Here is a 26,757-nt window from a genome sequence, read left to right on the forward strand (position 1 = left end):
CAGCTTCCCATTACATCCAAACTAGGATTCCTGGTTTATTGTTCACCTAACAAACCAGTGTCTGAATTTAATGGTTTGTCAAGGGGGTGATAAGCCAGGCTCTGAATGCAGCTTCAACTGCTTTTGCTTCTTCTTTGCTTCTGGATAATTCAGTCACTTCTACTGGCAGGAAAAGCCAAGCAGGGGCTACTGGGCAGCCTGTGCCTATTCTATAATCGTGTGGTGCTTTCAGTACATTCTTCCCTCATGTCTCCTAGTCTTTTGAGAATGCATTGTGTGTACGATAGCCTACAATTCTCGACTGCTCTGGCTTGCTGGTATATCTGAACAGGGTTAAGAAAAATTATGTTCTTAGCCCTTATGTACACAAATGATTGGGATATATGAGGATAGTGTTAAAACTGTCACAAAACTTTTGAGAAAGGTTTCCAGGGATCAGAAAGTGGCAATTCCATAGATTACAGAGAGCTCCCCACTCTGTTCCTTGCCTCTCTCCATCAGTTTAAACCCATGGTCGCCTCCACCCCTGCCCTCAAAATAAATGAATAAATAACTAAAAAGCCAGCAAAACCCTACAGCCTCCCTTTCCTTCCAAATCTTGTAGACAAAATGAGAAATGCCTTCTTTATTTTGAAAACAGAACCACTGTTCCGTTTTAGCAGGCTTTGGACATTTCCTGAGCAGGAAGCCCAAAGGGGAACTTGCCAACATGGAAAGGAAGGCAAACAAGGCCGAGCTGGGCTGTGATAGAAGAGACCAGCTGGGCAGGGTGGAGGAATGTGTGCCCCCCCCCCGCCCCCGCAGCACTCCTGTGCTGCCAAGGGCTGCAATCCACTGATATCTGGTGGGCCAGGGGTGCCCCTCTCCAGGGTTAGGACAAACTGGTGGTGAAGTGCCGGGTTCAGTAATGCCAAGTTAAGGGCTGTGGAGTGTATTATACAGACCAGGAATCTTTCAAAGGAAAGATCACAATGGGGACTTTAGTTTAGTTCCACAGCCATCCCTTCTTATGGAAACATCCCATCACAAACACCAGCTGCTTGTGAAGATCCTTTGCAGGCAGGGCAACTTACATTCCATTAGCAAAGTCATTCATGAGAGGCCGTATGCTGGTGAAGGTGAGAACAGGTATGACAGCAAAGGGGAGCTAGAAACAGGAAGAAGAAAACAGGTTGGGTAGACACACAAAATTAACATTGCACCCCCTCTTGTCTTTTTCTTCTCCTTTTCCATCCTGGAAGCTTCCAAAATATATACTCTATACTCCACAACAGTAGACTAAGGGATCTTTGCCAAGGAATTGTTGCCCATTAACTGGGAATGTAGTTCAGCCTAGCCCTGCCCTGGTATCTCAAGGGGCCCTCGCTGGCCCCATGACATCTCTCCATCCACAGAGGCTACCTGAGCAGGCCAGTAGCACCTCAGAGAACCATGGAGATGGAGGGCGTCTTAAAGCAAACATGGGGAACCTCTGGCTACTGGTCAAATCTGGCCCTCCAGATCACCCTCCCTGGCCTGCAGAGGCCTTGGCTGAGGCCCATCTCCATCCCCAGCCCCAAATCCCACCCTCTCTGAGGACAGAAAAGGAGCTCTCCTGGAGGCTGCAGCCCAGTCAGCCTCTCTCCATACTTCCTTTCGGTGACTGGGGACCATAAGGGCGGCTGCAGCCACAGCCAAAGGAGCCATTCCTCCAGGCACCAGCTGACTTCCATGCTCTGTAACTCCAGTGGGGCGAGGCTGGAGGAAGACCTCTAGGAAGGGAGAGCCCACAGCTTCCCCAGGCACTGGTTCCATTGTTATACTGCTCTTCCCATCGAGAATGTTCTACCACAATCTGCTAGCCTCCAGCTTAAGCCCATTGGTTCTGGTCCTTGCATATGGGGCAGCAGAGAACACGCCTGTGCTCCCTTCTGTGCCTGAACCCTCCAAACATTTGAAGAGCCTCTCTGGAATCCTCCTGTGGGAAGCTAGTCCCTGGATCATTTCAAGGCATGTTTTAATTAAATGCATGAGTTTTGATAGTTATTATGAGCAAAGGAACGATGCCCAGGTTTCTTTTCCTCTGGGGAAGGTGTCAATCCTATCTGCCCACCCCCCCAGCAGGAATGGATGAGAGTTCCACCTGGCTTCAAACCCCCTGGAGGGGGCAAATGGCAGGCTGCAGCCAAGTGGGCAGGCTGGGGACCTCCAGCCCCTTTGGAGGACAATTCCTGCACATCTCAGCCAACGGTTAATGGTCAGGGCCAGAGTCCACTGGCAGAGCCCCTGCTTTGGGTGCAGAAGGTCCTCCATCTGCTCCCCAGCTTCTTCAGACAGGGTTTGGAAGCAGCCCTGTCTGAAACCCTGGCGGTCAGCTGCCAGTCAGTGCTGACAACAATGCGCTGGATGGACCAAGGGTCTGGCTTAGTATAAGGCAGCTTCCGATGTGCCTGTTCTGGGAGTTGTCACCCAGAAGTGTCTGGCAGGCCTCTGCCCTATTGGATGTGGGGCAGGGTGAGAGCCATATGGGACTCTGCAATTGGTCCAGAAACAGTGGCATCCTACAGGTGGAGAGGGGTGCAGTTGCGGAAGAGAAGCTCACCAGGATGCTCTGCAGCACATTGAGAAGGTCATTGAGGCCTGTCAGATCTCCCACGTTCCTGAAAGCAGCAACAAAGACAGTGGGGAGGATGGCAAAAGAACGCGTGAAGACCACCCGGGCAAAGCGGGACCAGCGGAGCTTCAAGAAGCCCTGGAGGAAACCAGACAGCAGTTATTGACATCCCATAGATGCACATGAAGGCATATTTATCAAACCATCACCCCATCCCACCTGGAAGGTCTTCCTTGCAGGAACTGTGCTAGGGACCACAAAGATCTGGGCTCAGAAAAGAAAAGCATACGACCTGTACATACTCATTTACACATGCTTTAAAGTCTTTCTTATGTGTGCCTTTGACTCCGTCTCCTATATGTAAAAAGGGATGTATGGACAGGGGAGAGGAAAGCATCTGATTCCAGGGGGAGCGGGGAACCCTCAGGCAGAAAGATTCAAGGCGGCAAAAGGAGCTGCAGTGCATGTGGGATCAGATGCAACCGCGATCTCGTCAGGGCCCCGACCTTCATTACTGCAAGTGTCCAGGGACAGCCGAGTGCGGGGCAGGTGGTCTCCCAGAGATGCAGGGCTACAAAGGAGGATGCAGGGCTCCAGTCATAGTGGTCTGCCCGCTAACACCACCTTTGCCTCCTCCTCACATTTCTCTTTCTACAACCTTCGCCTTGTAGAAAGAGACCATAAAGGGCAAAGAAATACAGGCACAGCCTATCAGCATGAACTCCACCGGTCTTGAAAGAAGCTGCCACCCAGTGGTGAATATAACTAACTGCAGGAGGGTGAAGGTGTGAACAGCCGATTGTGGGAATAACGTAAGAACTTGTTGAGGTGGAGAGACAGAGAAGAAAGCAAGGGATCATTGCAACAACCCTCTTTAGATCAGGCCATTACCCAGCTGTGCCACCTTCCCCAAAAAAGGCACTGCAGATGTGCTGGACTGCAGCAGGATCCTGTGCTGGCTGGCCATGGTCCGGTCCACATATCTGGAGGACTCCAGACCCAAATTGGTCGTAAGCCAAGTTAAATTTCCCCATAAGGTTCAATGTAAATAAGGTTAATCCATTCTGCAACCATTTTTTTTTAATCAGAAAAATGTGGAGCAAAGTGACAACAGCAAAGATTGCAGCCATCTCCCCCCCGCCCCCCCAGCACGACCGCGACTGTGCCCATCATCCCTACATGCGCCCATCATCCTGGCGTGCTGGGGGGGGAGAGACGGGTGGGATCGCGGGCATACTTGGGGGGAGAGACGGGCACAAATGTGGGCATGCTGGGGGGAAGAGACGGGCGTGAATGCGGGCACGCTGGGGGGGGGAGAAGGGCAAAATCGTGCTGGGGGGATGGCTGAGATCCTGGTTGCACTTGAGAAGGAAAGATGGGCACAATCACGGGTGTGCTTGTGCAGGAAAGATGGGCGTGACCGCGGCCATCTCCCCATTTGGGTGTGGGGAGGGTAGGTGGCCTTGATCACGGTTGCCACCCAACGTGGAGTTTGTGACCTGAGTCAAAATTCTTAGGAAATTTCTGTTTGCGACCCGATCTGGTCGTGCATGGAGGCGTTCGTGAGCCGAGGTACCCCTGCATATGGAAAGCTCACCAGAACCAGGCTTGATCAGACCAGTGCTCTGCCTAGGCCCATATTCTGCTCACCGAGCGGCCAAGCAGCAGGACGATTACAGAAGCAGCCTCCCACCCTGGTTCCCAGCAGCTCGCGTGCATGGACATACGGCCTCTGATACTGGCGGCAGCAGGCAGCTATCAGGACTAGCAGCCACCGAGACTTGAGAGCCTTATTCTCCGTGAATTTGCCCAATCCCCCTTTAAATTGGTGGCCACCTCTACTTCTTCTGGAAGTAGAGGTGGCCTCTACTTCCCACTTCTAATTTATGCTTGCTATTCTGCAAGCTTGGTGAATACTTTTAAAGCAAAGGCGTGCAAAAAATAGATTTCCAGATGGTTAGGACTTTAACTTCTAGAAGCCCTTTTCAGCATGGACTGCCAGGAATGCTGGGAGTTGAAATATAAACAATCTGGCAATCTACTCTCTGTCCATCCCTGTTCTAAGGCAAGAGTTCATTGGCCACCCGTGTTACCCACATTTCTTTTAGTGAATTTTTGTGAGCATCCAGTCCATGTCTAAATATGAGAGAGGATATGTGTCCCCTCCCTACCTTCTGTTTTCTATTGTGGCGCCTATGGAAGAATAGCTGGTGCTGGTCCAGCACAGGATGTGGAAGAAATTTAATTGCAGACTGAGCAAGTCACCCTGGGCAGGATAAGAATGACAGAAATGTTCAGATCCAGCAGTTTTTGTATCAAAGGTGGACTTGCAGTTAGGGTAGATAGGCACTAGATGGCAACATTGCCATAGGAGAAGGCGTATCATATCAGCTTGGGCTGGCAAAGGATGCCCTGAGCGCCAAATTGAAATAAATTTTGAGCTAAAGTGCTTCAGTTTTGAATTGAAAACGAAATCCACATTTGTCTTTTTTCATTTGTTTTTAAACCAACTTCAAATACCAGAGTTAAGAAAAGTAAATACCCCCCACACAGCATTTGTATTTAATACAAATAAATACAAATGTTTTAACAATATAGCAGTGGCGTGCTAATCAATGTATAACTAAATATATACTGAGAGAGAGTATAAGAACTACAGCACTGTAGCCCAAATGTGTTTTGTTATCAGTAGTCATCAGTGGCCTACAAGAAGAGCTGGCCTAAATTTTGGTGACTAAATCTTTGACCAGAGCACTAAATATATCTATCCATGCAACTTGAAAATATGTTCATCCTGGGAAAGCAGTGACTCATGCATGGCCTAAAAACTGTTTCAAGAAAGCAGAGAAGAAAGTTTTTTAATCTAAATTTTTACCTGTTGCAAATTTTTACATTTTGACAAACAGATTATTAAGCAACTGCTTAATTCAGTTTTCATACATTAATTCATAACTGCTATACAGTACACCCCCGTGAAGTCGCGGTTCAGCGTTCATGGCTTCAGTCTTTTGCGGAATTTTTCTCCGAGCGAGTCCAAGCTGATCTCCTTGCAAGTAAGCTGGTGCCTCGCTGTGTGGCAGCTTACTTGCAAGGAGATCGTTTCCTCCAAGTTTGGACTCGCTCAAAGAAAACGATCTCTGTGCATGCCTGCCCCTGTCCCTGCCCCACCACGTGCCTGCTCCCCAGCCCGGCCCGGCCTGCGCCTCCCGCCCGCACTGCCTTGGCAGCTGGCGCCCATCGCCAGCACCAAATTCGAAGTTTTCACAATTCGTGGGTCCTTTAGGAACATAACCCCATGAATTTTGGGGGACTACTATATCATCATAGCACTTGTATTTATTTGTATTGAACAGTATTATTGGGAGGTATATATTTGCTGGGCTGGGCTGAGCTTAGAGGAGAGACCACCTGGGAACTGCATGAGTTCTTCAATGGGAGACATGTGAGATATAAATTCAACAAGCAAACAAAACATTGGCTTTTGTTAAAACAAAAACTAGCAGCCACAATATTCTAAGGCTGTTTATTAAAATAAGGGTCTTAAGTGGTAACCTGGGCCTCCTTGAATCAATCCATCCGGTCCTTGAGTCAATCAAAGCCACAAATAATCAGCGGTGGATCTAGATGTCTCTGGCCAAGGACAGTGCCTGGTCTTGGAAGTCATTTCGGCTAAGAACCTGCATGGGTGTGGGCAAATGGAACCTACAGGATGCAATTACTTCCCGGTGTGAAAAATTAATTGCACATCCCCAGAGAAATCTCTCCTCTGTATCATTATTCATCACCCTTCTTGAAACTGTGGCATTACTGATCTGTGCACCAGCTCCAGGGTATATCTCGAAAGGAACTTATATTAAATTGCATCTAGGAATGGCATCAACCTTTGGACAACTGTTGAAGCCCAGCCTCCATGCAGAGGTGCTGCTACCTTGGGCTCCCATTCAGTGTATCTTTCTTTGGCTCTGAGCCGCATTTTGCAACTGAGTCTGGTCCCTAATTTAATTTCCACAATGCCCAGCATTGCATTGTTTTGAGGCACTGTGGAAAATTCAAATGGCAGCTAGATGGAGCTACCTAGCACTGCTTGGAGCACAGATGACCAGGTAGTTCCATCCAGCCACCATGGCTTAGTTTTGGCTTATACATCACTCTGCCAACCCATGGCTTGTAGTTGGGTTTGTCTGACCTACAATGGGTTCCATCCTGGGTCAAGCCCAGCTGCTAGTGAGCAGCTTGTCAGAAAGGGCAACAAACCCTTGCCACTCTTGCCAAAGGGCTGGGCTAGTAGGCAGCTACCTTTGCCAACTACCCAAAAGTACCCAAGCAGCACGATGAGGCAGCTGACAAAGCTTTTATCCTCCTCAGGAATGCTGCTTGCTGGTATCCCAGAAAACTTTGATTTTTAAAACTAGCTTTGGAGCTTGTGAAAGCTGGTTGCCAAAGCTGCAGGGGCTGCCTGTGGCCACCCCCTTTTTTAAAAGCATTTTACTTCAAAATGTCCAACTAGCAGGGCAGGTTAGCACAGAGGAACCCTGTGGTAAGTCACAGCCAGTGGTGAGCAGTGAGTGGTTCCCCACCCCTTTGCAGTGCCTACCCCAGGCTGAAGTCAGGTGTTTTACCCCTAGGCAAGCCTCTGACAAGTTCAACAGTTCCTGGCCTGTCACCACCTTCTTGGTCTGGGGAGATAATAATTCGTAATAATTTGCAAGGATACTTGCAGGAGGACTGACTGGGGAAGAAAGGGGAGGAGGGAATGTCCCATCCATGATGCCCCAGTCATCTGCCAGGCAGATCTGAAGCATGGTGGCTCATAAGCCACTCTCTGTACCTTGCCCTGCAGTGTGGCTTTTGTGTCGTCCAAACCTTTGGTCTCTCAACACTCGGTATGTGTGGACAGAGCCCCACGCAGTTTCTCACCTCCATGACAAACTGGCCTGCATATGTTCCCGTCATGGTTGAACTTTGACCTGCTGCAAGGATTCCAACAGCCCAAATGTAGAGAGCAATGGGTCCAAAGTAGCATCCCAGGATGAGTCCCTGAACAGAGAGAATAATAACCATGGTGTTAAATGGTTATACATGTAGCTACCACTCACACAAGCTGCCCATGGTACCAAAAACAGACACAGGAAGAGTGTGCCGACTTAGGAAGAATTTTGGAGACTGCCTTGTACTGCATCAGACCCTTGGTCCATCAAGCCTAGTATACTTGACACTGCTTGGCAGCAGCTCTCAGGGCGGGAGTTTTTCTAGCTCACCTGGAGATCCTGTGGATTAGAACCTGGGAGGCTTCTCATGCCAAGCAGGTGCTCTGCCACTGAGCTATGATCCTTCTGCCCTTTTCCACACTCACATGGAAACCATGCAAACATCATCATAATATTATAAAGTAATTGTTGCCCTGCACAAGACCTCAAAGGCAGCTCATAGTCCCAAGTTAAAAACCTAAAATAATTAAAGCATAATAAGACAGCTGAGAACCAGAGCCAGTTAGAAATGACTCACATGAGAAGAGACAGGGGAAACTTTAAATCAACTCAACGTTTCAAAGGGGGGAAAAAAGAGTTCTAAGAAAAGAGCAAAAGGCCTACAAGGAAGGACCAAGTGTGCCTCTGGAGGTAGGATGGTGCACAATTTGGGATTCTCTCACACTGTTTCAACATACCACCTCCTCCAGAAGCCAGCTTAATCCTTCCTATCTTCTTCATAATTAAAACACAAATAACTCTGCAGAACGCAGATCACACCAAGCGTGAAAATGATGGGGAGTTACAGCCCATGGGAGGGGACATTGAAATAGGAGAACTTTCCAATGGAGATTAATCCTCCCCTGTGGAGGTGGACCTGGTGGCTTGGTGCCAACACCAGGAAGTTGGGCAAGAAGCCCAACTTAGAGCACAAGGGGTGGAATGAGGTGTGCTTGTTTCCACAGCGCACCTCCTTCAGGGTTCTGGTGCAGAGGGGTTCATAAGGAGAGTGTTGGGCAGTGAGCAGTAGATAGGGTTCAACATACTACATTGTGCATGCCCAGAGACTGATGTGAATCAATAGAAATTATTAAGCCAAGGAACAGTTGGAGACTGGTGCTGGTTGGAGGGAGAGACACGGCTCCCGATACTGCCTCCCTCTCTTCTGCCTTCAGTCCTCAGTGTAGCCCAAGGGGGCACCGTGGGAGCACTGAGGGGAGAAGGGATGACAGCTGCCCAAAGCGTCCACCATCAGCCTTCATCCCTTTCCACGTCCTGCACCCCTGCTGATGCTGGGAGAATGGGATTGCTCTGGAGCAGTCCTGCCCTCCAAGCATCCACAAAAGCGTGGGGCAGGGAAACTGGAGAGTGGGTGTTTGGCTGAGCCTCTTTCTCGGTAGACCCATCTGAACAGGCTGCCTCTGCCCCTGCCTGCAGCGGCAACCGTCCTGCCATCTCAGCTGCAGTTGAGAGCAGGAGGTGTCATGTGGAGCTGCATCACTTCAGGAAGAGGCCCAGCCAAATGCATCATCCACAGTCTCCTGCCCTTGGCTGGCATGTCAACCAGGGATGGCAGGGCAAGCTGGTGACTGCCATGTGCCCCTCCCCAAGTCCCGAGTGGGCAGGTGGAGGCAGAAACCAGGGGAAAGCCCTCCGTCTCCCTCACGCCAGCAGCACGAAGGGCTCATATTTGCTCTGGCTGATGGGAGGGAGAGGTAGTGCTTTACCTCTCAATTTCCCTGGGGAGACAGAGGAAGGGAGCAGGATCTCTCCACACCCATTCCATTGCCTCAACAGGATACAGAGCTGAAAGGCTTCTTGGCCCACTGCATACCAGCCTCCCAATTTCTGAACAGGGGTTCAGCAGGCAGCACTTGGTGGATCCCCGTGGCCTCAGTGCTGGGAAAACAGGAATGTTGTAAAGAAAACCACTTGTAAATGATACAGTATTGGCAGGAGTGTGGGGGAAAGCTGATGACAGCCACACAAGGTGCCCAAAGAGCTGGGCTGCCATGGACTGGAGCCCTTTGGCTAGAAAGTCAATTGTTTTTGCTGCCCTTGCCAAGGGGCTCTCCAGCTTTTTGGCTTGGCTGTGGCTTAGTGTGCCAGCTGGGTACAGATGCTAAGCCATGGGGGGTTCCCAAAGCCCTCTGCAAGCTCATAAGTGACCTATGGGCACGGGGTTCAGAGTATATGCTACCCCCAGTAGCTTCGTGTGTCACGAGAACCCAAACATTCTCTTCACTGACAGAATACAGTGCATCATTTCTGCAGTCCAAGGGGACAGAGCAGCACTCAAGGAACAAGAGAGCGTGCCCACATGGGAATCTTATAATTCTACATTGGCTTTGCACCCACTGCAATGGGGCTAAGGAAGCTGACATCATTCCACTGGAAACTTACCCCTTGGAAAATGTCCACAGAGACCGTCTCGTTGTTATTAGGAAAGTTGGGGAAAATGCTATGATTGGTGAACATGCTTTGGTTGGCACAGACCTCATGCTGGAATACACCGGCAAAAAGAAAAAAGAAAGAAAAAGAAAAATCAACATCTATGGGGATAAACATCCCAATTATTCACACAGTTAAGGAACCCCTCAGCTGATCCACAGAATGGATTGCCAAGCCAACCGTTCAGAAGGGGGAATGCTGCTGAAACGGTTCATAATGCAGTGCATCCCTTAGAATAAATAACGCCGTTCAGCTTTATTCCTCAGGTATGTTTGTTGCTGTTGCATCATGCACACTCCTTAATTAGCCAGACCTCATCACTCCTCTGCTCTTATGAAGGAGAACTTTCTTCAAATGGAGCTCCTGAATGGAGCACAAAGCTCCTACCTAAGTGTTAGAGGGAGGTTTTTCAGTACTGCTCAGGGCTGGTTCCCCCAAGATAATTTTGTGGCCTAAGACAGGATGGTGCCTTCCTAGACCAAGAATAAAAATCAGCCAGACTGGGAGCTAAAGCTTACTCCTGCTCTGGCAATGGGACAGCATCCTGCACAGTGAGTGAGCTTAAAAGGTGCAGGAGCACTGCCCTCCAACTCCCTGCCACTGCTCATCACCCCCCACGTCTGCCGTCTGAAGCTGCCACCTTATTTTGCCTGGGGCAGGGCTGCTGTGCTTTGCCCCAGTGTTGCTCCTGCCAAATGCATCTCTTCTTCACAGCCACTCAAAGAAAGCTGTTAGAGCAGGGATATACAGGCTGTTGTCTTCTGCAACTCCTCTTAGTCCTAGTAAGCATAGCCAGTGGCCCAGGCCTGTAGAAGCTGCACCCGAAACAACTTGTATGGCCACAGTTAAAAGAAACAGAAAGAAACACGGCATTTCTTCACCCTAGTTTGTCCTTGTTTCTTTGACCTCACCCAACAATTATACAGAGGGCCATTCCTCAAACAGGTTCCAGCAGGAAGCAAAGAGACTGCCAATTCCTGCTTGACTAAATGGAAAATCCACCCTCCTCCTTTCTCTATACCAGTGGTGGCGGACATATGGCACACGTGCCAAAGGGGGAACGAAGAGCACTCTCTGTCGGCAAGTGAGCCAAGTCGTCCCAGCATCACCCCAGCAGCCAAGCATCGGATAACAGCGCACACAGGGGCCATGTGCATGCTAGGAAAGGAGCAGTGGTGCCAGGCGATGATGTCAAAAGCCGTGGCCAGTTATCTGCGAATCGTCCGAGTTTTTGCATGGCTGGTCAGTGTGCTGCCAAGGATGGATGGATGGATAGATGGATGGATGGATGGATGCTTGGACTGGCTGTTTGCAGGTTTTATTGCAGTTCTGGCACTTTGTGATAAATAAGTGGGTTTTGGGTTGCAGTTTGGGCATTCAGTCTCTAAAAAGTTCACCATCACTGGGTAAGGGTTAGAAAAACGAGGTGTCATGGCATGATCTATCTATCTATCTATTTATTTATTTATTTATTTATTTATTTGGAAGGCTTCTATGCCGCCCCATTCGCCGAAGCCTCGGGGCGGCTCACAATAGTAAATAAATAAGAGCAGTATAGAACAAAATAATATAATTTTGATGGTTGGAATGTGTTTAGAATGGGCAGATATCATGAGCTGTGCAGAAAAAGCTACTTTATTAAGGCTTGTTCAAAATTGCATTATTTTCAATGCAACTTTAGCTCTCTATTAGGGTTAGCAGTATGCACCAGGGGTAAGGTAATGGTTAGTGTTAGAAAAACAAGGTGTCCTGGCCAGATTTTGAAGGTTGGAATGCGTTCAGAATGGGCAGAAATGTTGAGCTGCGCAGAAAAAGCTACTCAAGTAAGGCGTTTTCAAAATCGCATTATTTTCAATGGAATTTTCGCCCTATATTAGGGTTAGGGGTGTGCACCAGAATAGGGTTAGGGTTAGAAAAACGAGGTGTCCTGGCATGATTTTGAAGGTTGTAATGCATTTAGAATGGGCAGAAATGATGAGTTTTGCAGAAAAAGCTACTCAGAGAAGGCTTTTACAAAATTGAATTTTCCTTAGCCATGACTCATTTTCTGGTATTATTATTAATATTTTCTTATTTTATTTTCAGGTTTCTGGTTTTAACCCCAGCCGGTTTTGAGTGAGTTCGCCAACCTGTAGGCCAAAAGCATCTCGAGAACTACAACTCCTATGAGGGATTCTCCAGAATTTTTTTGGGCTACAACTCCTATAAGTCCTCCCTATCGGTAATGCTGGCTGGGGCACATGGGAGTTTTAGGCCAGAACATGTCAAGGGCAACAAGGTGCCCACTCCTGGGGGTAAGGGCTTCATAGTTCTTACCACTTCAGAGTTGCTTTTCTGATAGAAAGCCTGCCCAAAGACGGCCATAACAAAGAGATTTATGACGAAGGAGACAAGGAGTGCGATGGTAGACTCTGTCAGGAAGTACATGTTGGCCTCTTTCACAGCCTTCTTGTTTGTGCGATCCACCTCTCGGGTCTGTAAGGAAAGAACAGGGCATCTCACAGCTCTCTCCATCACTCTCCATCGCCTGACCCCTGTCTTCCACGCACACACTGCCAAGGGAAAGATACTGGAGCCAGAGAACATTACAGTAGGGGTTGCTCTTGTGACTATGTGGGTGACTTTGTCTGACGCGCCACTCATCTGTCGTTTGTAAGGAGAAATGGAGAACTTGCTTTTCAAAGTGAGATGGTTACATAGTTACGTTACCTTCCCCATTCCAGCATTATGGACTGGCTGAAAGTCTCTCGCTGGACTTTCAGCACTGCCTTTCAGCAGAAGCAAAGCATTTCCCAGGCAGCTGTCACATTTTCCCTTCTCTAAAATTTGGCTAGATGTTTATTTCAGTCCAGAGACGGGGAACAGCCTGCCTGCCTCCCTCCCTCCACCTGAAATTCAAAACTTAATGAAAGATAGAGATTCATGTTATGAGGTAGGTCCAGGTGGCACAGTGGTCAGTTTTGAAATGCAGGTGCTCATCATGACCATCCCTGTAGCCACACCCTCAAGGCAAGTCCAAAAATTCAGGCAGCTGGACTGATCCATGTCAACAAACCAGTGCTAGGAGTTGCCATCTCCACCAAGAGCAGGCTTTTGAGTACAGTTAATGGCCCTTAACTACTCCTTCAAGACCAAGCCAGGCAAAATACTTCTCATCACAGTTGGGACCAACAGGATTCCTCTTGGGAAATTAATCCCCTCTCCCCTCAAGCCACATACAGATTGTTCAGCGGGAACAGGGAATTCTGCAGGGGACTGGCAGGTGACATCATCACCCTTGCTGATAAAGGAAGCCATGGCACTGTGTCCCAGCAAGCCCTGGCTCCACCACAGCTTGCATCCCAACCCAAGGGTGCTCCCCTAATGCTAATTTGGGGGTCAGAGGGGTGTTGTAGGGGAGGATCAGCAGAAGTGAGCAAGGGCTTATCTTTAGACATGGATCCTTCCTTGCAAATCTTCCACACCTAACTGTTTTTAGTTATTTCCCCCAGCGAGGCCCCCAGTCTGAAAGTAGGCAAGACAGGGTGTGGAGATAGTCTAAAGTGGCTGTTCTGGGGAAGACTCCAGCGATTAAATCGCCTCCCTCTCATTTCATTCACTGCAAGTGCTCCATGGCTTGCATTTGTTGTATGCGGGGGCTCGGTTGTATGGCACAGCCTGTGCTTGGAGAAGCCCCCTGCATGCAGTCCCTGTGATCCACTTTTTGAAAAGCAAACTCGACAAGAGATGGTCGCAGGTGTTGAAGTCCCCTGCCGGATTTATAAAAATCACCTTAATACTTTAGTGTGTGTGGTTGCAGGGGTGGAATTTGATCAGTACAGCATTTAATGGAGAAAATACCAAAGTCTTTCCTAGCAGGCTGTCCATTATGGGTGGGAGGGTGCTGTTGTACCCATGCTCTGGTTGGCCACTGAGTGAACAAAATGCTAGATGGACCCTTGGTCTGATCCAGGGGGCTCTTCTGTGGTTCTTATGTCTGCCTCAAATCATCCCATCCCCAAGATCTTTTCTAACCTGTAAGGAGAAAAATACTTGCTCTAAATCTCTTTTCACCCACCACTTGGGTGGAAGGAGATCTTGAGCCCTCAGAGAAAACATAAACATTCCTTCCCCTTTGCTGCTGCCTGATTTGATTCTGGGCCCCATGAAACTGCGTTACGGATTTCTCTTGTAATGTAGGGAAGCATTTCACATCCCCGCTCCCAGTATTGCTCTAACTGGGCTCTGAGCGCTTCCAAGATGCAATAGCCCAGTTCAGCAAATGCATTGGAGTGGGAAAGTGTGACCTACAGCATAGCCAATGATAAGGATGATGGGTGTTGCAGACCAAAACATGCTGCACTGGGTGAAGGAAGTCAGTGTGCAAAAATTATGCATTCATTGCACAATAAAACCTGCCAGGGGTGATCTGGCATGCCAGCCCAGGGATGCAAAGTATTTCCCCACTAGAGAACATGAGTCCTACCCATGCTCAAGCAAGTGCCACTTCTGTTGGCCTGAGCAAAAGCCTATATTTTGTAGGCTGCTACATGGCAAAACTCTCTCCAGACTGCCTTATCGGACAACTGGGAATGATGATCACCTTCTCTTCTGCTTTTCTTATTCAACAGTGTCCTCTTTCACATTGTGAGGTGCAAGACTACCATAATTCCTAGCCTCCATGAATGACTTTGGAGGTGTGGAAGGCCTTATTTGACTCTAAGACTGGGGAAAGGGTGGTAGCTCAGTGGTGGGGCACCTGCTTTCCATGCACAACTTTGCAGGCTTGATCCCCAGGATCCCCAGGTAAGGCCAGGAAGGAATCCTGCCAGGAACCCTGGAAGCCCAATCAGCTTGGACACTATTGGGACAGATGGACCAGTGGTCAGATCTTAGTACAAGGCAGCTTCACATGCTCCTCTGAAAGTTAACCTGCACCCAGGAATGGAACCCTTCTGTGTTGTGCTAGACACTGACCTTGACAAGAGAAGAGTGCAAGTAGATGTTATGGGGCATGATGATGGCTCCAATGATACCCACAGCCTGCAGGAGTTGCTCGTGCCCACAGCCCTTGCAATAGGGGAGGAACACCCCCTTAACCACATCTGCCTGGTTAGGCCTCACCACCACATACTGCAGAGGGAAGGAAGACTGAAGGTTAGGCAAAGCAGAGAAGGTGAGGCTACCACCCCGTCCATCCGAAATGGGGCCAGCCCATCTTCCCACATTTCTCCCTGCGAGTTGGGCATCTTCAAATGGCCCCCACTAAAAAAAGGGGAAGGGGCCACAAACACACATGGGATCCTGGGGATTGGAATAGGAGAATGCAGGAGAGAGAGAATCAAGAGGATACTAGGTGAGTGAGAGATGGGTTGAGGAGATTTATTCGGGTTCTGCAGGATGGGAAAAGTACGCATGAGATGGACCCAGGAGGAGAAGAAAGACGTGAGAGAACCCGAGAGAGAGAGTATAATGCAGGCATGCCAGGAGTGCCAACAGGGGAACTAAAGTGGCCACACAGCTGTTCTGGAAATACTAGATGAATGAGGGATTGTGCTGCTCTGCACCTCTCTGAGAAGAGGGGAAATTCCCCTTTGACATGGGCCGATTCAGCAGGCAAATACGCTCCACTGTTTGAATGCTTTTTGGCATTGGGCACAAAGAGATTTGTCCAGTGCTTGCCACTTGCACCATTAACTGATGAGCATGTCATCCCTAGATGTGGTGGTGACCTGCATTGTCCTAGATGGCTTTAAAAAAAGACCATTAGACCAGAGCTAGGTAACTTGTGGCCCTCCAGTTGTTTCAACCATCAGCTTTCACCAGGCCTCGCCAGCACAGGCACAGGTAAAGGATGATAGGAGTATTCAGCCAAACATCTGGAGGGCCACAAGGTGCCCACACCCGCATTAAACAAAACCATGGGACATCGTTGCATCATTGGCTCTTCGGCATGACACCTGGTGCGAACCTCATCCTCCATATACAGCAGCACTACCAGGATTCTGCTGGATGCCAAACACTGGGGCAGATGGTACAGCTGGGTGAGGGGAGGGACGGTGCTGCTGCCCCTGCATTCTGCTTCTCACCTTCCTGAAGGCCCTGCCAAGGCTCTTCTTGTGCTCCTGTGCTCCAAGGTTCAACTGAAGACAGCCTGGAGAACAGGGGCATCAAACCTCTCTCAGCCTGAGGGCCTATTTCCACTCTGGAGAACTTTCAGTGGTGGGTGGGGCCAAAAGGGGAAGGGGAGGGGCCAAAGGCAAAAAGGGGCAGGCCAAAAGGCCAAACATGCTAGCAAATTCCAGCTTAAAACTTACTGCCAATAGTGAAGCCTTAGGAGAAGCATTTCAACCTTTTAGAATGAGGAAAATGGAACATTCATAGGTCCACCATAAGTCAGAGATGACTTGATGGCACATAGCAACAACAAAATGCAAAAAAGCTGGAGAACTAACAGTCGATAGGGGGCTGGGTGACAGTATGCATGTGGAATAGGGAACAGAAACTGGTGGCTGGGATTCCAGCAGGCCTGGACTGGGAGAAGGATGAGTGAAAGCGTTCCTGCCGTCCTGTGGGTGGTGGCTGCATGAGTTTACCTCATAGCCAAAGGTCACTGCCATGACTGTAATGAGCAGGCCGAAAAAGGCCTCCAGCTTCCTGAGACCTGGAAGGGAAACAGAAATGAGAGATGCTGTGTCACTGCAGGAGGAACTGGGCCATGAGGCTGCTTCAAACACAGTTAATATGTAACTCCAGCGTTCTTTATAGTGCAATAACTAGGTATGTGCAGAGGTGATCTCCAAGAAGCCATCTTGTGACACAATCTTTGAACAGTCCACTGGCTGAACCCACTCACGAGGAACTCCCCCACCCCGTTCAATACGTACCGTATTTATCTAAGAAGAGGAAGAAGAAAGTGTCCACAATTGTGATCAAGACTCCACCCCATAAAGGAATTCTGCAAAGCAAATACACAGAGGTCACCATCTCCATAAAGGAAGCAATGCCACTTGCAGTACATCACACATCATCACAGCCCCACACACTGGTAGTTTCTCAGGGCAAAACAAGCATTGGCCTTCCCACTGCCACAAACAGGTGCTAAGACTGGAGGGGGAGAGGCCACTTGTCTGTGTGCCCAGAGACAACTGCTTTTTGTGCCAGAACCGGTGCTAACAATTTTTTTCTTTTCTGACAGGATTCCTGTGATCAGGCGGAGATCTACTAGGCGCACCACTGTTAAAAATGAGCCACCCTGGAAGAAAAACAAACAGGGCTGAAACCTTACGAAATTTGAAGAAAACGGTTAGGGCTGATCCACTCCATACATTTAAGGGGTTACAGGAAGTTGCTGAATACTGAACCATAACATTGGTCCATTTCCCTCAGTTTTGCTATCCCGGCTGAAACCACAATGTCTTTCCCAGAGCTATGTGGAGATGCTGGGGAGTCAGCCAGGGGACCATTTCTATACAAAGCGTGTGCCCTTCCACTGGGGCTGTTCACATGATGTGACAGCCCATTGTGCAGCCACCTTATTGCATGTGTAACCCCTGCCTGAGGTTGTGCCAACCTGGCACTATGAGAGGGCTAAGCAGCTCTTGCATAACTGAATGGCCTGTTTTAGGGTTGTGTGAGGGTTTTTTAGTCCTCGCATAACCCACACTTGCCAGGTTTGCATGACGCTACAATTCTCAAATGGGAGTTGCATATTCAACTTGCTGCCTTACAGATTCCACAGCCCACCACAAATTATGGCATGTCATCTGAACCCAGTTACTGAGGTACGGTCAATTCAAGGATTGTCATTTATTCTAGATCCCCACTTATTTTTCTCATTTTGCTTCAGCTACCTTGAAATACGTGGCCAGGAAGAACATAACAGTCCAGGGTAAAGGTGGACAAATTTTGGACTAAAACTTCCATCATCTCCAAATATTGGCCATGCTGACCAGGGCATATGGGAGTTGTAACTCAAATCCCCTAGGAATCACCTAGTTGCCTATCCTGATCTAGGACATGGGAAGCATCCCTCTGCTTGTAATCCATCTGCCCTTAATCTGCAAGCAGGTTGTTCACTATACAGTGGGTAACAATTATGCCTGGTCCCACAAAGGAAGAAAAGAAAGGCAGCACTGGTCCCGCCAACCTTAGCAATATGAAAAGAGTCAGTGGCTCAATCTAGTGTAACATGGGCTTGGTGTTGCCAGATGGTAGCCAGATGGTAATCTGCCATCTCTTTGAGACCTGTTCCCTTCTTTTGCCTGCCTCATGTGTTGCCACTGAAGGATGGAGATAATTACCGTCCAGCAGAAAGGAGGTGGAAGGCGATCGCTGTACCAATCACTTCCTGCATGTCAGAGCCGATTATGGCAATTTCTATCATGATCCATAGCAGCAGACGGGGAAACTGTAGAAAACAGAACCAGAGCCATATTGTAAGAATAACAACAATAGAAATAGATCACAGATGCAGGGAGGAACAGGTCATAAAACACCCCCCACATCCCATTTTGAGCAGCATCCCCTTTGCCTAAAGGAACAACAAGGATTTCAGGATTCCGGGACTAAATCACCACCCAGGGCTGGATATGGAAGAACATTATTCATCGACAAATGTAGTGTCTAAGGTGTGTATAAGGGAACTGTGGTTGACCTAGAGAGATGCAGAGGGAAGGAACAGTGACCCTTAGGCATCTTATTTTTCCTCCAAGTGCTGTTGCTGACCCAGGTCCAAAGGGAGAAGTGAGCAAATGGGGACAGAGGCTGCCCAGGACATGCACCGGGAGCTGAATATTCTGTCAGATGTAGAGGCCCCTCCCTTTAAGGGGGTGTTGCTGGTTGCTGGGAGGCAACACAGGTGGGAGATTCAGTTGCTGGAGCTGCTGGAGGGATGGGGACAGGCGAGGAATGCCAGTGCCTCACCTCTGAGCAAATAACGGAGAAAGTCTCTTAAATGGGACAAAGATTAAGGGGAGGTTCTCCGAGAGGGTTCAACACTTTACTCTGAGTGAACTCAGACATGTTTGACAAAAAGGATGTGAAACAATAAAGCACTGAGAAAAGGAACTCTGAAGCAGTGTGTTTACTTTGGAGAAGGGCCGCACATCACAACAGGGGATGAGTATCAGGGGGCAAAGAGAGGCATACAGATATCTGTGACTTGGCAATTGCTAAGGAAGCCAACTTTTCCCCCACTCAGCAGAAACTGAGAAGCTGCAGCCAGTGCTGGCTATTTGCTGCCTAAATGCACATTTCTCTGTTGTTTAAGTGCTTATACTCACCTTGGGATAGTAGTAATGGCATATCTCTCCCAGGTCCTTGCCTGTAACAACCCCAAGCCGGATGGCCAGTCTTTGGCACAACAAGCCAAGGACTGTGGCCCAGAACAGGACCCAAAGCAGCTGTGGGGAAGAACAAGGGAACATGGTAATGTGGTATTTGGGGTGGGGTCTGCAACAGCACAGCAAAGGACAGAACAAACCTACTTCACAGGGGATTGAACGGATTCATGGAGGAGATGGCTATTAATAGCTACTAGTCCTGATGGCCGCCACCAGTATCAGAGGCAGTGTTTTGATCTCCATCCATTGCAGGAGAACTCAGGCAGCAGGGTATTATTGCACTCATGTCCTGCTTATGGGATCCCGTGGGCAGCTGTTTTGCCCCTCATAAATAGAAAACTGGACTAGATCAACCCTTGGTCTGATCCAGCAAGGCTCAGAAATGTTCTTAATCAGATGTTTTGCTGGTCTTTGAGTTACATGTACAGGCATGTGCACGCATGCATGTACACACACGTGCACACACAGACCAACACAGCTTCTTGGCTCTTCTTATGTTGTTAATATAAACTCAGGTGCAAGTAGGCTGTACGCAGCAGGGTCTGGTGGCTACTTAGCATGGAGAGAATGGACCCCAAACTGCCAAGCCACTCTGAATGAAGAGGAGATGCAGCGAGGATATCTTGCTCGCTCTTGCTCTCTCTGTCTCTCTCTGTCGTGAATGGGTGTTGATTGCCCATTCAAAACTAAGGCACTCCAAAATACTGTGCACTACAAACAAATTGTGAGCTAGCTCACAAAAATAAATTGATGCTGGGAAATTTCATTTCCTTCCCAGCTACTGTGGGGATTGCAGTTAGACCCAGAGAAGCCTGACAGGGCCGGCAGATGCGTCCGGTGTCCCTGCTAGCCAACTCCTTGTTTCTTGATGCAAGGAGAGACCTGCAGCCAGTCCATGGGTCCCACAGGCACCCGCATTGCTCCTATGGCTCGCCCTCCTGCACTTACCTGAAAGCCAGCAACAGCTCCACACTGAAGATCTGACTCAATGTTTCCTGGGTCTAGGTAGGCAATGCTCATGAGGAAGCCGGGCCCCGTGAAAGCCCAGAGCTTTCTAAAACTGAAACCAGACTGTGAAGGGAAAGGGAGAGCGGTCAGTGAAAAGGGGGAAGGGTCATGACCACTTTAATTATCATTTATTAGATTTCTTCAATGGTTTTCTTAAAAAAAGACTAAAGGCATTTTACAAAACACTATATTTAAAACAGCTAAATTGTCCTGGGTCTTAATCAGTGGGCATGGGCAGGATATAAATAACAACAATAACCAATTGTCCACTAAAACCCTGATTGATTAGTTTTTCATTTTACATCAGACCAGTTGCATTCAACTGAGGTAATACTGAGTATCATATTTTGGGAGGTGACGCTCCTCTTTCAATTCGAATGCCACCAGGGAGATGGCTGGGCAGTATGTTAACAAGGCAATCATGCTTCCAGCTTGCAAAATGCAGCTTTTACCGAATGCACAAGTCCCCTTCTCTCCAAATCAATCTTAGCACCCAATCTAGAGTCTTCATCCCAACTCAGTACTTTTTCTCCTTCTTAGCTTTTTGTCACCTCATTCTTTGCCAAATATTTAAAATCCTCCAGAAACTCAGCAATGACAGTCAGGGCAGAGAAATGCACACATTCAAACAATTCTACTGTGCAAATATATAACAGTCGTATGAATTATTCTGAAAGCAAGTTGGCTAAGGTCACTTGGCACAAGACAATCACAATATTTCTGTTTAGTTTCTATAAGCAAGTTCTGTTCCTTGTCTCAGCTACTTAAAAGAGACTGAGTTATTGTCTCCCTTTAAAGACGGAAAGCTGGAGGCTGTAGTCCTATACCCACATATTTAGGAGCAAACCCCATTCAACCCAGTGGGATTAGTCAACATGTGTAGGATTGCTGTATGCAATATACTAAGCATACCTGGAAATCCCTTTAAACCCCTTCTTTCTAACCTCTACCCCAGTTAAACCCCAAGCAAGCCTGCAAGAGCACTCTGCCCACTACATCTGAACAAATGTGATGAATAAAAGTCCTAGAAAACCTTCTGGAATGGCAGAGAAAGTATATTGCAACTGCATTGCATTCAAGTCAGGTCCAAATGTTTGTTGCAGAATCAGTTCCTCATCAGAAGTGAAATGTCTCAGTGCAGGCTTCTTCCCAGCAGCTGCTCTCCAGATGTTTTTGGGCAGACTTCAGTCTGTTTGGGCAAAGGTCAGGTAGGATGGGGGTTGTTTTCCAAAATATCTTGGGGGGGGGGTTCCAGTTTGCAGTTAGCAATATAATGTTTGATGGTCCTCATCCTGTAGCACCCTATCCCATCCAGTTCTACACAAAGGAAAGAGAGCTGTAGCCTTTCCATGTACTACGTTAAACACCTCCCCTTCCCGCAGTGAAGATGTGAGTTCTAGTGCTAGAGAGTGAGAACATGCTGCTTAAAGGGCACCATCCTGTACCTGTTTAGACAGAGCAGAAATCCTACAACCGCCAGCATTCTGCAGCACCATGCCTAAACATGCATGACTGCACTCTAAGAGCACCAAATGACAGGAAATAAACATTGAAGTAATAGACCACAAAATAGTAACCACTTTTTAAGGTGCTATTTTCAGATTACCAGGCCCAGGTTTAGGGCCCCATGCTAGGGGTTTCCTACCTTTTTGGACCCCTGGTCCCATCTGGGTATCTGAGAAACTGCTATGTGCATTGCTGCAAAATGCCTAATCAATGAACCACTGCTTGGGCATCTCTCTGTCATGAATATGGATCTAGTCTGCATCTTATTCAGCAAAATATTTTGATTCATGCCTGTCAGATACTGTAACATCTTTTTATTAAGGGATTGTCTAGTTTGGCTGATTGCTGCTGGTGCAATGAATCAAATGCTTCTTTCAAATATAGATTTTGACTATGTCCAATAATAGCTTCTTCTTGGGTGGATATATATTTTGTATTGGAGCTGCCTTTAATATTCACTGATCTATAATCTCTTTGAAATGGTTTCTCTTCGTCATGGAAACTAATAAGTGGAAGGGGAAATGGATTGGCTCCACCTTGTTGGCAGTTAAAAGGCTGTTATTACAAAACTGGAAGGATAAAACACTCACTTCCTAAAATGCAATCATCAGAGGACCATGCAACAGTTTCAAGAGATGAATGGGTGGCACATGCACGCCTCTTCTCAATGGATACCTATTTGGTCTGACTATGTATAATTGCCAGAAAGATGTTATGGATATATATACACATATGTATGTATATGTAAAAGCATCATAATGGCAATTTAATTTTATAAAACATTTTATATGTGCCTGCAGGTGCCAGACTGGGGACCCCTTCAGGGGCACCATTGCAGGTGGCTGTGGGTGTCATGCTGCCCATGGGTCCTGCACTGAGGACCCCTCCCCTGCAGCCTTTTGGAGTTGCACAGAAGGGAGAATTGGACCAATTATGGTTGGCTTTGTATAGGAACATTGCAAACTGCCTATCAGATCATTTAATGTCTAGCCAAGTTTTGTGTAAGTTGATCTGGAAGAGGTCTTGAGCATTTCCAGGCAGGATTTTCCCCAGATCTAACTGGAGATGCTGGGAATTGAACCTGAACTTGTGCAGGTAAAACAAGTGCTCTCCCAGTGAGCCTTTCCCCCAATCATGTCACTGTGGTAATTGAAGAAGTCAGACCTGGGAGCATTTTCTCTTTTATGGATCTTCTAAATGGTGCAACAGTCTTTTTAGGGTCTTGTTAATTTTGCTAAGTATCCAAACATTTCCAGCAACCAACCATAACCTTCCTCAGCTTTACATACAGAAGCTGGACTTTCCTAGACATCTAAACCATGTATGGACCTTGGATACTTACTAACAGCTAAGTTACTAACACACCTACTTATTAGAAAACATGTTTCTGATATCACACACTAGGATCATTCAGCAACAAACAAGGCCACTGAATGAGTCTTTTGTACCAAGATAGTTTGCCATGGCAAGGAAAAAGTTCCTTCTTCTCTGAATGAGTGTTTAGGCCCATCCAGAATGGCTGACTATATTATTACATAACTATGTCCTTCATAAAGACAACTGATTATTCTGTTTAGGATTGGCCATTTTTCACTTCAGCTCTCCAAATAACAACTTGGAGGAGCTGCTGCTGCTGCAAGAAGAGTTGTTTTTTTGTTTGCTCTTATTAGAAATTCTGGTCTGCCTTGTGTTAAGGCAATGATCAAACTGGTGTAGGAAGTAGTTCAAGATAAGATTAGAGTTTATGCTAGGATGATGGTGTTCACCAGAAAAACATAGAAAGATCTAGGGATTCATCCCAGCCTTCAGTAGGGCCTACATGAACCATGGAAAAAACAAATCACAATTACACAATATGTTAAGAAGCAGGATGGGAAGGAGAGTGAGAATATGCTGTGAAAACCACAGGATGGTTTACTACATATGTCATCTGTGCTGGACTGTTTGGTAGATCTTAAAGGAACATTACAAGACCCCAGGACTTCCAAAGTCTTGATAAATCTGGACTCAGAGCTGGTTCCTGAATAATACTTATCTGCAGTAGAAGAACTGCAGTGGGTGGATAATACTGAGACAATGGACAGCTGAGTTAGCTTGTAATGTTCCAGTCTTAAAATACAAAACAGGGGAAAGAGAGGAAGAAATGTCTAAATTGAAGGATGTTTTCATATGGTTTGTAGGGATCTAACTGTCATTAAAATTTTCCTCCCAGAAAGTAATGGGGTATAAATGACACTGGAGGAGAATTATAAATCCCAAGAGAGAGGTTTTGGGATAAAAGGAAATAACAAAAGCATTGCTCAAGTCAGGACAACAGCCAAGAAATCTTCAAAGACCTCAAACTAATTCTCAAAGGTCCATACTGACATTTTAAAGAAAGAATACAAGCATCGGAAGAAAAGTAAAAATATCAAAAACATAAGAAAGCAGGAGAAAAATGTTCATTCCTGTCAGAAAAAGAGTCTAAAACATTGTTTGAATTTCTAGAATCAAACTCAAATGTAAATACTAAAAAGTTGATGCGGAAAGTCTCTAAGGAAAAAGGGAAAGAGGAAAAAGTATTGGTCAAAGTGGTTAATCTACAGCAGACAAGCCAAAGGAGAAGATCCAACGGAAAGAAGAAGAGTTAATGTTTCTGACATGGAAGCAATGTGGGATCCATGGGCAAACATGCTTGGTACCAGTATTGAAAAGTTGGAGGATGATGTTTGTATTATGCTGAATCACAGCTAGATATTTATTTAAGGAATGATTGGAATTCGATGATGATTTCACAAAAATTAGTATTTGATGATTATCCCAAATCTAAAGATTTTCTTTCTACTACATACCACACAGCTTGCATATCTCGATTTTTTCTCGATTTTTTTAAGGCTCCATGGGCCTTAAAAAACATGGATTTTTAAGGCCCAAGGATATTACTTTTATGCAATATCTGTACTTCAATGAAATTAGAGCTGTGGTTGGATTTGAAGATTGCATATAGCTACTTGTATTTAAAGAGCCAAAGAAATCTTTATAGCAAATGGGATAGGCATACTAAAATTCTTCAAGCATCAGACCCCATCTGTCTCTTTATATTATGCTTCAACACAAGGGTACAAATTGGGAATAGCACTAAAAACCTTACAGACCTAAACTGGACTCAAGGTTCTGTCCCCTGGTACTCCTAGTCTGAGATTATGGGGTCAAACAGGAAAGAACTAGACCTTCCTTATGATTCACAGCAAACTGTTTTTGAAAGTGCTGGAACTTTTATTCCAGAGGAAAAAGCTCTATGGAATTCATTTTGGACATTGCCAAGTAGTGCTCAGGCACAGGTTTGGAAGGATTCAATTTACAGAGAAATTGTTTAATGAAAAAACAGTCTTGGGTAGCAGATGAAATAGCAGGTTTAAAGGTGAGAGAGGAGGGATGCAACCAGCTGATGATGGATGAAATAGGAGCTGGCAATCAAGGAAATTCCAACTGTGTAAGTGTTCTGTGGCTGGTGATCTTATGACTAAAGGGAAAGAAGGAAGAACAGTGCAGGTTCTGGCAGAGAGACATTCCTGAGCGACTGACATGGATCTGAACATAGTTAAGAATCACCACATTATATCAACAAACTATGCAAGAGGGGCCTTCATGGTGGTACAAACTGGCTTGCAATGAGGTATCTGGAAGAAGAAGTTGAGCTGGAAAGTAAAAGGCTTTGCAGTTATCTAGCACAGTCTGGAATAGGCATTGTTAAACCAACATTAGTCAGTTGAGTCCCCTTAAAGATGAACTTGTGTGTCTTGGAGTCACGTGGGGAACAACTATTGGCTCAGCTGGAAAAGTTAGTTAAAATGGAATGACATGATGGGTTGCTTCACATAGGACTGGGGAACTTGCCATTACTTCTCCCCCTGTCAACTCAAACAGATAAGGCTGAGCAATCACAACTATCACCCAGTAGTTTTGAACATCATGCCACAATTTGGAGGTTAAAATTCTTTCGTGGAATGTAGCTGGCTGGAAGACCTGCCATCATGGTCCTGGTTTGATGAAATTTCTGCCTAACGTTGATTTGATTGCTCATCCAAAAGCACAGCTTCCATCTTTAGGGAGAACTTGCTACCAGGGTATAAAACATGGGTTTACTCACTCAGGAAAATCAAAGACAAAGGAGGACTGATAGGTGGCTTCACAACTGTCATTAAAGATGACTTAAGATATGAAGGAGAAATGGTGACAAATCTTGATTGCCCCCAGATTGTATCATAGTCAAGCTAAACACTCCATGCTTAATTTTAATTTGGTGAATACCTATATTTCTCCAGTAAGTTCTCAGTATTATCTTCCTGTTATGTACTGCCCTTTAGGAAACATGACAAAGAATTAAGCATAGGATTTCCTAATGCCCTAATAATTGTGTTGGGTGATCTGAACACTAGAACTGGAGCAATACTCACAAGATTGGAAGAATGGTGAAGAGTCCAGGATGAGTTTTATTAGATGTACTGCTGACTTGTTAGAGACAAGAAAGTAAATAAAACCAGTTGAAGTTTGTTGGGGTTAATAGACTTAGCTGGACCACAGTTCCTAGGACTAAGTGACCATAAATTTGCTTCACAAACCTAACTTCAACTCATCCTAATCAGTTGTGAGAATGTTTCAGGCAAAGATATCACCAGTACTGACCTTTGATGCAGAAATTAGAGCTTTTGTCAATAATAATGAAACTGAAAATGTCCAGAATTGCTTCTTTTGTTCAATTTTAGGAGTGTCAAGATTCACACCAGCTCATGCAAGTGGAACCAAATTTGGAATAAAGGCAGTCTCAGATTGGATCCATCTTAAACTGTTTAAACACTCTTGCAAGCTAGATCAAGTGAGCAATGCAGGGCTCATGCCTAGTGAAGAGGTGCCTCAAACTTTGGAAAAT

General features: G+C 46.7%; 1 protein-coding gene across 1 annotated transcript in view; it reads right to left on the minus strand.

The window, feature by feature from the left end:
- Positions 1-26,757, minus strand: part of SLC11A1 (solute carrier family 11 member 1) — a 42,001-nt gene that overhangs the window by 4,421 nt on the left and 10,823 nt on the right. The window contains exons 3-13 of the mRNA XM_044438432.1: positions 20,283-20,405; positions 19,275-19,394; positions 18,294-18,400; positions 16,878-16,948; positions 16,587-16,654; positions 14,968-15,123; positions 12,328-12,486; positions 9,964-10,062; positions 7,511-7,630; positions 2,582-2,731; positions 1,074-1,147 (exon numbers count right to left, since the gene is read on the minus strand). Coding sequence (XP_044294367.1) covers positions 1,074-1,147; positions 2,582-2,731; positions 7,511-7,630; positions 9,964-10,062; positions 12,328-12,486; positions 14,968-15,123; positions 16,587-16,654; positions 16,878-16,948; positions 18,294-18,400; positions 19,275-19,394; positions 20,283-20,405 — 1,247 coding nt within the window. The remainder of the gene's footprint in view (positions 1-1,073; positions 1,148-2,581; positions 2,732-7,510; positions 7,631-9,963; positions 10,063-12,327; positions 12,487-14,967; positions 15,124-16,586; positions 16,655-16,877; positions 16,949-18,293; positions 18,401-19,274; positions 19,395-20,282; positions 20,406-26,757) is intronic.

This window comes from Varanus komodoensis, unplaced genomic scaffold, assembly GCF_004798865.1.
Source record: "Varanus komodoensis strain SLA01 unplaced genomic scaffold, ASM479886v1 scaffold32, whole genome shotgun sequence".
Taxonomy (NCBI): domain Eukaryota; kingdom Metazoa; phylum Chordata; class Lepidosauria; order Squamata; family Varanidae; genus Varanus; species Varanus komodoensis.